This window comes from Arvicola amphibius, chromosome 4, assembly GCF_903992535.2.
Source record: "Arvicola amphibius chromosome 4, mArvAmp1.2, whole genome shotgun sequence".
Taxonomy (NCBI): domain Eukaryota; kingdom Metazoa; phylum Chordata; class Mammalia; order Rodentia; family Cricetidae; genus Arvicola; species Arvicola amphibius.
Genome location: NC_052050.1, coordinates 106,358,668 through 106,368,999, shown reverse-complemented (window position 1 = coordinate 106,368,999; position 10,332 = coordinate 106,358,668). Strand labels below are relative to the sequence as shown.

General features: G+C 49.4%; 1 protein-coding gene across 1 annotated transcript; it reads left to right on the top strand.

Annotated features, from left to right (window-relative positions):
• The first annotated feature begins 4,635 nt into the window (after positions 1–4,635).
• Fam32a (family with sequence similarity 32 member A) lies at positions 4,636–10,221 on the top strand. The gene is made up of 4 exons (XM_038326250.1): positions 4,636–4,774; positions 4,852–4,993; positions 9,134–9,187; positions 9,398–10,221. Exons 1-4 carry the CDS (start codon positions 4,701–4,703, stop codon positions 9,464–9,466), a joined length of 339 nt encoding a protein of 112 aa, XP_038182178.1. The 5' UTR covers positions 4,636–4,700; the 3' UTR covers positions 9,467–10,221.
• The last annotated feature ends 111 nt before the right edge of the window (positions 10,222–10,332 follow it).

Below are 10,332 nucleotides of genomic sequence, written 5' to 3'. Positions count from 1 at the left end.
GTCAATGCCGCACACAGCCCACTTCCTCATCTGTGGTTCCTGCCTTCACTTGCTGGAACCCTGTGAGACGCAGGGCATTTCTGAGCCCGAGAGCACAATTCACACCAAATCAGCTTCTCTTAAGGGTCTAGATATGGAAGCTCCTTAGAGGTTTATCATGGTTTTTTGTGTGTGTGTGTGTGTGTGTGTGTGTTTATGCATGTGCACGCGTGCCCGTGGAGGCCAGAAAGCAGGTGTTGGATCCCCTGGAACTGGTGTTATAAGTGATTATGAGCCACCATGTGGGTGTTAGGAACAGAATTATCTGCTGAACCCTCTCTCCAGTCCCAACACATGGAAATAAAAGAAAAAGAAGGTTGGGGGAGCGGAGACTTGAACTCATCTAAGCAGAATAGAGGAGCGATATGGGGAGAAGCTAAACACACACAGTTGTAGGTAGGAGGAGTAAGCTGAAGAGCTCTGTGGTACAGCGTGACTATAACTGATAACAATGGCTAGCTTTTGTTCTGTTTTTGAGACATAGACTCACTATGCAGACCAGGCTGGCTCTAGATTCACAGGGGTATCTATATGCCTCTACATTCAGAGTGCTGGAATTAACAGTATGCACCACCACACGGATTGTTTGTTATTTTGGTTTTTGTTTTTCTGAGACAGGGTCTCCTTTGTACTCCTTTACGGCCCGGAACTTGCTGTGCAGACCAGGCTGGTACACTTGCTTTGATTCCCCTGCCTCCTCCTCTGAGTACTTGGATTGCAGGCCTTAATGACCACCCCTGGCTAGTTCTGAAATTTTTTAATTTTATATTATTGAATCTATTTTACTTTTTAAAATGTGCTGTGTTTTCTCTGTGTCTGTGTGTGCACCACATATGTGCCTATGGATGGTTGTGAGTCATCATGTAGGTGCTGGGAACTGAACCCTGGGCCTCTGCAAGAACAGAAAGTGCTCTTAACTGCTGAGTCACCTCACCAGCCCCTAGCCTTAAACTGTTTAAAAGAGATTTTAAATGTTCTCAGCACACACACACTGTATGGGGATGGAGAGATGGCTCAGCAGTACCTGGGTTCCAGTCCCAGCACCAACATGGCAGCTCATAAGCATCTGTGACTTATTCAGGAGATCCAATGCCCTCTTCTGGCCTCCCTGAACACTGGGCATATATAGGCAGAGTTTTCCTGTCCCGACCACATGCTCCCAAATAACCAACATGAAGTCTTATTGTTACTTATAAATGCTCCGTCAATAGCTTAGGCTTATTACTAACTAGCTTTTACAACTTAACCCATTTCTAATAATTTATGTGTTGCCTTGAGGCTTGTGGCTTTTACCTCTGTCTCATTTTGTGTGTCTGACTCATTCTTCATGTAGCTGGTGACTTCTCTGACTCCATCCTTCTTCATTGCAGCATTCTGGTTGTCTCTGGCTGTCTCTCCCAATCACTTCCTGCAGATATCGGCCAATCAGCTTTTTATTAACAATGAGAGCAATACATATTTACAGTGTACAAAAAATTATTCCACAGCAGGCATACACATGCTGTACTTATATACATGCAAGCAAAACACTAGAACATAGCATATGTTTTATATATAAACACAGAAAACACACAGGGACACGCTTAAAGCTGAAAAGAAAGTCTTTGTTGTGAGCCAGAGTCTGAATGGTGAATTTGACCAAATCACACAGCTCCAAGTCTCACAGTTCTTTGTCTTTTGTTTTGTTTTGGTTTTTTCAGGACAGGCTTTCTCTGTGTGTCCCTGGTTGTCCTAGAACTAGTTCTGTAGAACAGGATGGCCTTAAACTCAAAGTAAACTCTGCCTGCCTCTGCCTCCTAAGTGATGAGATTAAAAGCATAGTACCACCACCACCCAGCCAGATCATTTTCTTTTATGCATAAAAACACACCCTGGTTGACACACTTCAGTTAGCAAGAACAGCAAGAAGCACTTTTACAGAAGTGAAAAAGCACTTAGTACATGTAGGGACTTTCCTGGATCCTCAACTATGGACTCGGGTTTTGATGGGTTAGGTCTTTGTCTTTCTTCCCATTTTGGCAAGGTGTTGGGAGCCTCTGTGTTGCAAGGTCAGAAGGATGCTTTCTACATGGTGTCAGTGCTAAGGGCTGGGGTCCTATTGCATATATGTTGTATTAGTCAGGGTACAGAACCGATAGAATGAATATATACAGGGGGTTACTAGAGTAGTTCACAGGTTGTGGTCCAGCTACTCCAGCAATGGCTGTCTGCCAATGGGAAGTTCAAGAATCCAGTAGTTGGTCAGTGCATGAGGCTGGACATCTTAGCTGGTCTCCAGTCCACACCAGAATCCTAAATAAATAGACTCTAATGCCAGTGAAGGAATGGGCTTGCCAGCAAGTGGGCAAGCAGACAGAGAGAGCTCTTGAAGGGACTCTAGTCAGTCTGGCCATGGCAAACATGGCTCTGGCAGACCTTGCCCTGCTCTCCCATCCCCTCTGCCTTGCTAAAAACTGTTAGATTACATTCCTAAAGCTAGACACAAAGGTCTATTCCCTTAGCCACTTCCTCCTCCCAAGTCTGACTATCAAGGTCCAGCTATCAAAAAGTATTGAAATACAGCAATCAGAAGTCCCCTTTGGCTACCATAATTTAAATGTCCAATTAAAATGAAACACCTCATCCTAACATGAGCTTTTTAACTTTATAAACTGCCATTTGCCTATTCTCCCTCCGGGACAAACACCCTTCCCCCTTTCCCTTTCCCTTTCCCCCAGCTCCTTTACCACCACATCCTAGCCCATTCTCTCACACACCTCCCCTTCTGCGCGAGCAGTGGTGGCATGCTCATTAATCCCGGCACTCGAGGCAGAGGCAGGAGGATCTCTGTGAGTTTGAGGCCAGCCTGGTCTACAGAGTGAGTTCCAGGACAATGAGGGCTGTTACACATAAAAGCCCTGTCTCAAAAAAAATTACATCTGCAAGGTCGTTTGCTGTTTTCTACCTGAGTCAGAAAGCAACCACTTTAACTTTTCTTCCCTGCTTAATAAAGAGTCTCTCTGTGAAAATGTGTGTTTGGGTGTGGTCTGTGCCTAATCAGGGGTTCGGGAGGAAGTCCCTGCTGTGCAGGGGTCCCCTTCAGCATGTTCTTCTTCTACTTACTTGTATATAGGCTGTCAGCAGAAGGTGTAGCCCAGATTAAAAGCAGATCTTCCATCTCAAATGATCTGGTTTAAAGGTGGATCTTCCCACTTTAAATGATTTAATTAAGAAAACAATTCCTCACAGGTGTGCCCAGTTGGATTTTAGTTAATTCTAGATGGAATCAATTTGATGACCAAAGGAACAGCTGCTCAGGTCTGTCGCTCAGTACTAAGGCAGGAAGACCAGGAGAGTCACAAGCTTCAGGCCAGGCCCTGTCCCGAGCAGCAGCAGAGGGTCCACTCCCTGGATACACAGCAGAAAGAGCAAACCCACATTGCCCTCTCACTCCCCTTGCTCACCACAGCACACAAATAAATGTAACCTCCAAAATACTGCCAAAGAAAACAAATATCCCAGCACATTTATCATCCCAGTGGTTGAGAAGTAAGGTTGTTAGGTATGGTGGTGCAAACCCTTAATCCCATTGCTTGGGAGGCGGAGGCAGGTGTTTCTCCCTGAATTCAAAGCCAGCCTGCTCTACAGAGTGAGTTCAAGGACAGCCAAGGCTACGTAGCTAAACCATTTTAATGTAATTTTTTAAAGATATATTTATTTATTACATGTACAGTGTTCTGCTTGCATGTATACTTGCAGGCCAGAAGAGGGCACCAGATCTCATTACAGATGCTTGTGAACCACCATATAGTTGCTGGGAATTGAACTCAGGACTTCTGGAACAGCAGTCAGTGCTCTTAACCTCTGAACCATCTCTCCAGCCCTTTAATGTAATTTTTAAGATTTAACCTTTCTTCTATTTATTTATTTAGAGACAAGGTCTCTCTACATAGTCCTGGCTGTCCTGGGTGACACTATGTAAACCAGGCTGGCCTTGAATTCAGAGATCCTCCTGCCTCTGTCTCTGGAGTGCTGGGTAAATATAATTTCTTTATTTGTTTGTTTGGTTTTGTGTTTCTGAGGCAGGGTTTCTCTGTTGTTTGGAGCTTGTCCTGGAACTCACTCTGTAGACCAGGCTGGCCTCTAACTCACAGAGATCCGCCTGCCTCTGCTTCCCGAGTGCTGGATGAAAGGCGTGCACTAGCTGGGGCGGTGGTGGTGCACACCTTTAATCCCAGCACTCGGGAGACAGAGGCAGAGGCAGGCAGATCTCTGTGAGTTCGAGACCAGCCTGGTCTACAGAGTGAGTTCCAGGACAAGCTCCAATGCTACTGAGAAACCCTGTCTCGAAAAACAAAACAACAACAACAAAAGGCATGCACTAACATCAACCGGCTTTAAATGTTATTTCTTAATTTGAAAAAAATACAGTAATTAAGACTTCAAATTCCACAAAGCTAAAGAGGATGCCCACAAAGCCGGAAGTCGATCCTCAAACACACGCACGGCTTTAGACAAGGTGGGAGCGGGTGTGAGAACGGAAGTATGTCAGAGCTTTAAGACCTAAATACGCTTACGTCTCGCCTAGACGACCAATCAGAAGAAAGCGAGGCGGCGTCGGGCGGAAATACCGTTTACAAACAGGAAGTGTGCGGAGGTTTCGCGCGCGGCGGGCGAGCCCCATGGAGGCGTACGAGCAGGTCCAGAAGGGCCCCCTGAAGCTGAAAGGCGTCGCGGAGCTCGGCGTGACGAAGCGGTGAGGCCCGGGAGCCCGCGGTCTGCCCCGAGGGCCGGCCCCCGGCTCCGGCCACTTACCGGCCCCTTCTCGCCCAGGAAGAAGAAGAAAAAGGACAAAGACAAGGCCAAGCTGCTGGAGGCCATGGGGACGAGTAAGAAGAGCGAGGAGGAGAAGAGGCGCTGCCTTGACAAGCGCACGCCGGCGCAGGCGGCCTTCGAGAAGATGCAAGAGAAACGGGTAGGGCGGGCGGCCCCCGGAGTCGCCGTGTAGCCCAGGCCTTCCCCATCCCCCGTGTAGCCCAGGCCTTCCCCATCCCCCGTGTAGCCCAGGCCTTCCCCATCCCCCGTGTAGCCCAGGCCTTCCCCATCCCCCGGTGCAGCCCAGGCCTTCCCCAACTCCCGGTGCAGCCCAGGCCTTCCCCAACTCCCCGTGTAGCCCAGGCCTTCCCCAACTCCCCGTGTAGCCCAGGCCTTCCCCCACCCCACCCCCGTGTAGCCCAGGCCTTCCCCAACTCCCGGTGCAGCCCAGGCCTTCCCCAACTCCCCGCGGAGCACAGGCCTTCCCCCATCTCTCCCTGTAGCCTGGGCTGTGGCTGGGCTGTAGCCTTCCTGTGTACTAGGATGACAGGCAAGTGTCACCACTTTACGCCTGCTGTTAACCACGTCCATTGCTCTTAGGATACCACAAAGTCTGCTTCCGTAACAATTTGCTTTCTAGCTTCAAATGGGCTTTGTAGTTGTTTGGATGGGGGGGGGGGCCTTGAACTCCCATCTCAGCTGGTTCCTGAAAGGAGTGCTGTGGCCTACGAGGCAGCACTAGTTATTTTGGGTGTTTTTGCTTTATTTTGTTTTTGAGGCACCATTTGTCAATGTAGCCCAGGCTGGCCTCAAACTCATCCTGTAGACAAGGATGACCTCGGACGTGTGATCTTCCTGCTTGTTGGGATGACAGTACCCAACACCCTGTCTTTAAACATTAGAAATCGTGAGGGAGAGGAGAGGCCAGTAAGACAGGCTCAGCCTGCAAGGCATAGACGGAAAATAAGCCTGGGATTGTGGGTTCTGCTTTGCCATGTATGATTCCCCAGGAGCCAGTGCATAACTTAGCCCAGCCATACCCTGCCAGGTCTGTGGTTCTTCTCTGAAGGCAGTCCCTCTCTCAGATGAGGCTCTGAAGGTGTTTGGATTCCCTCTGTAGCACAGAGTGAGAAGAGACCAGGGCCACTGGTACACTTACTTCTACAGAGAAAGAGATGGTTTTCTCCCATGTATCAGGCTGAGTCTGAGCATCACCAGCCCGGTGTCCTGTTCACTGGCTCTGAGCAAAATATACACATCACTCGGGTCTAATTTCCTTGTGCATGGGGGCTGGCAGGGCAGGCCCGGGGCTGGCACTGTCTGCTGATTCTGAGAGGAATAGCCTATTTCTATCCACTTAGAGGATGGCTGAAGTCACTCTTGCAGGGGTGTGGTGAGAACTGAGGGTGTGCAGCTGGTGCAACCAAGGGTGATGGTGATAATGATGGTTGGCCTGGGAGGAAGGAAGGACGGCTAGTTAGATCCTCTGTGGGGCGAAGGCAGCGGTGGGATGGGGAGTGGAAAGCGTCTTGGAGCCGGGAGTGATGGGTGTTGTGAGTTCCAGGCCAGTCCAGGCTGCAGGATGAGACCCTTTGTTCAAAGAGCAAAGCAGTGGCTCTTTGGAAGGTGTGTGTGCTCCTCTCAGATACATCCACCTCAGACACCGTTAGTCAATCACCACATTCTTTGTAATAGAATCCAATTATACCACCACATTTTTAAAACTTATTTATTGTTACCAGTGTAGGTACTCAAGTACCATAGCATATTCGTGGAGGTTGGAGGACAACTTGTGGAAGGCAGTTCACTCTTTCCTTGTGTGGGTCTCAGGATCAAACTTGGGTTGTCTGGTTTGGCGGCCATCAACTTTACCCACTGAGCCGTCTCACCAGCCACAATCCGCTTCTTAATCTTCAACCCGAGACTTTGTGTACTCAGAGTTGGGTCCTCATTCAGTATTTTGGCCTGAGGACAAGAAGTGGGGAATAGGAGCAGGACAGACATCGGACAGACAGGGGTTAGGTGGGGCAGGAGGGATACCGAACAGGTGCAGGAGAGTCTCTGAGCCATGAAGATGGAACAAAAAAGGATGGGTTGGGTGGCGGTACCCACACCTTTAATCACAGCACTCTGGAGGCAGAAGCAGATGAAGCTCAATGAGTTTGAGGCCAGCCTGATCTACAGAGCAAGTTCCAGGACAGCCAGGGCTACACAGAGAAACCCTGTCTCAAAAAACCAAAATAAACAAAAAAACAGAAGAGGACTGGCCCTTGGCAAGGAGCTTGTATTCAAATTGCAGCCTGTTCTGTTTGCCTGGAAGAGAGGTGAGGTGGGAGAAGGACGTGGACCAAGGTGATGACGAGATTTCTAGGCAGCCCCTTTGGGTGGAGTGGGTCAGCTGCAGATAAGGGGGGGCAGCAGGTGGAGGGGCCCAGGCTCTGCCTCTTCTGCCTTGTTTCCAGTTCTGCAGTCTGGTCCTCATCTTCACTTAAAAAACAAACAAGCAGGGCTGGAGAGATGGCTCAGAGGTTAAGAGCACTGACTGCTCTTCCAGAGGTCCTGAGTTCAATTCCCAGCAACCACATGGTGGTTTACAACCATCTATGATGAGATCTGGCTCCCTCTTCTGGCTTGCAGGCATATATACAGACAACACTGTATACATAATAAATAAATATTAAAAAAAAAAAACAAGCAAAACCCAGCAAATATATATAATATGTATTGGTCTTTTGCTTGTATTGGTTTTTGTCAGTGCACCATATGAGTGCAGTGCCCAAGGAGGCCAGAAGAGGGCAGCAGGTCCCCAGGGCTGGAATTATAGATGGTTCTGAGCTGCTGGGAACTGAACTGGTCCTATGGAAAACCTGCCAGTGCTTTTAACTGAGCATCCACGGAACTTAAACACTGTCCCCATCTTCATCTTTCTAAAAACTAGCATGCACCTGTGCTAGTGTGCTCAAGACAATCAGAAGACAATTTAGAGTAGTTGGTTCTCCCTCCCACCATGTAGGTCCCAGGGATTGAACTCAAGGCGCCTTTGCTCTCTAGGTCACTTTTCTGGCCCTTGTCCTCATGTTTGAAATGGGGTCCTCTGATCCTCCTGCTTCAGGCTTCCCAGTATACCCACCACACCCAGGATAGATCTTTCTTCTCTGTTTTTGAAAATAACCTGAAGTATTTGGACTTCTGGGGTGCAGTATTAGAATGTGATACCACATGCTAGGCGAACCCAGAGGGCGCCGTCTCCATCTAGTGAAGGGCTTTGATTATGGGTTGACAACTCCAGCTGGCCCACAGTTTCTGAGATGTGTGGTAATCCACAAGTTGTCACTCCACTGTGCCGTGAGACTTGGCACACCCTGCCCCTTTGCTGTCTTGCTAGCCCCATCCTCTCTGTCTCTCCTAGTCAGTAGTGTTCTCTGGGCTAGCCTGTACTTGAGTGGAGTCACTGTTTAGCATCTACAACTGAATGATGACGTGGGGTGACTGGCTATGGTCTTGTGGCCCTCCTGAGCTCCCTAACTGACATCTTAACACAAGCTAGGATCGTGGAAGGAGAGTTTCAATGAAGGACTGTCTTGATTTGCACTGGAATGGGAAGAGCTGCCATCCTTGCCCATTGTGCACAGCACCAATCTCTGGTGTGAGTCTTTCGTATTTATGTGGTGTCATGCTGCCAGAGGAGACTGAAAAGTGTGTAGGATCCCTGAACCTGGACTTAGAGAAAATTGCGAGCCGCCGTCTTGGTGCTGACTCTGAAAGAGAGCGGGTGGGTGCTCTTCACCACTGAACCAAAGCTCTTAAGCGCCAGGGTTTGAGTTTTGAACTGTAAGAGCAGAGAAAACTGAGCGTGAAGCTTGCTCCTATCCATTTCTCTTTGCACTTGCCTGACTTGTGGCCCTAAGGCTGCCTTCCCTTTCCCCCATGGTGGCCTGTGACCTGAAATAGCAAGCCAGATAACTTTGTTGCCCAAGTTTACTTTTTTGCCTGGGTATTTTGTTTTGGTAACAGAAATGAAAAGTAGGACACTGAGCATTCATTTGGGTCCTGTCCCCTCGGCTCCTCCCTAGGGCCTCTTGCTCCATGTCTCTGCTTCTTCATTTTCTTCCTTCCAGCCCAGGGTTTCACCATGGCCCAAGGCAAAACAAAGCCAGTGCCCAGCTTCTGGCAGGATTTGCCCACAAGGAATGCTGGGGTTTTAGGGAGACTAAACGGGCCCCTCCTGAGTGAGGTGGCAGGAGAAGACAGCCAAGACTGTGTTGGGCATGGCGACTCATCCCATCTCTTCTCTCTCCAGCAAATGGAAAGAATCCTGAAGAAGGCGTCCAAAACCCATAAGCAGAGAGTGGAGGTGAGCCCTGCACCTGTGGGAGCCTGAGCCATGGGGAGCCCGGAGCCCAGGGCAGTGCAGCTTGGACTCTTGGAGCATACCCTCAGGCATGGTGCCTCCCCAGGCTCATTTGGGGTGATTCGAGACCTGTGGTGGAGGGTATGAGACGGGCTGGGCACAGATGGGGGCACTGCCTACCTGGTTCTCGCTGATGTGGCCTCTCTTTCACAGGATTTCAACCGACATCTGGACACACTCACTGAGCACTATGACATTCCTAAAGTCAGCTGGACCAAGTAACTTGCCCCTGGTGCAAAAGACAGGTCAGGTTGGCTGTTTCTAGAATGTCCTACACCTGCCCGGTACATCTGCTGAAACCAGACTTTCCGAAACTTGATTAAAGTCAGGCTCTCCTTTCACTGGGTGTACCTTTTCTATTTGGACTGCAGCATTGTGCTTTGACAGGCTCGGGTCTTTTCTGGGTTAGGGTCATGGAAGGAGGGTACCCTTCGCACCCTGATTGTGGCATCTGTCTTCATCTGCACCATAACACCAGGACAGGAAGCTTCTACCTGTGGCCCACCACACAAGTTCCCACGGTGCTGCTGCTTTTGGGCAACCTGGACATCAGACCACACAGCCTACATTGAGCAACAGCCACCTGAAGCAAAGATGGGACACAGGTCTCTGGCACATACCCTGCCCCTCAATCCACCTGGTGGCTGCCATCGCAGACATTGCTAATCAATCCAGTTTTCAATGATGGCACCTGGGGCTCCAAGCATATGGCACATGTCATAAGCCTGCTTGGCATTCCTGGCTTAAGGACACCAAATACCAGACAATGCTAGGGCAAAGTGCCAGCAGACCTGGTGTGGTGGGAGGGCCCTGTACAGGTTCTGTAGAGCTTCGTCATCTGAGGGTCTGGGTGGACCTCTTGGAGAACCTGTGCACACACTGTTGAGAGAAGCAACTTCTGTTACCATGGATACTGAAAGGCTACCAGGAATCCCTGGAGCTGGCATGTAGAATAAAGCAAGTGTCTGTCAAATGAAGTGGAGTCTGTGTCTGTGCATGCTGTTCACCACAGGGACACCTTTCCATTCTGCCCTGTGAAGAAGGCACAGGACAAAACTGCTCATGGGGGAAATGAGATGCTTCTGTTT

Bases quoted from the DNA above. Each gene is read 5' to 3' on its own strand.
- Fam32a (XM_038326250.1), top strand. From the start codon at position 4,701: ATGGAGGCGTACGAGCAGGTCCAGAAGGGCCCCCTGAAGCTGAAAGGC. The intron at 4,775-4,851 runs GTGAGGCCCGGG...CTTCTCGCCCAG, and splicing joins GAGCTCGGCGTGACGAAGCG to GAAGAAGAAGAAAAAGGACA. The intron at 9,188-9,397 runs GTGAGCCCTGCA...TCTCTTTCACAG, and splicing joins CCCATAAGCAGAGAGTGGAG to GATTTCAACCGACATCTGGA.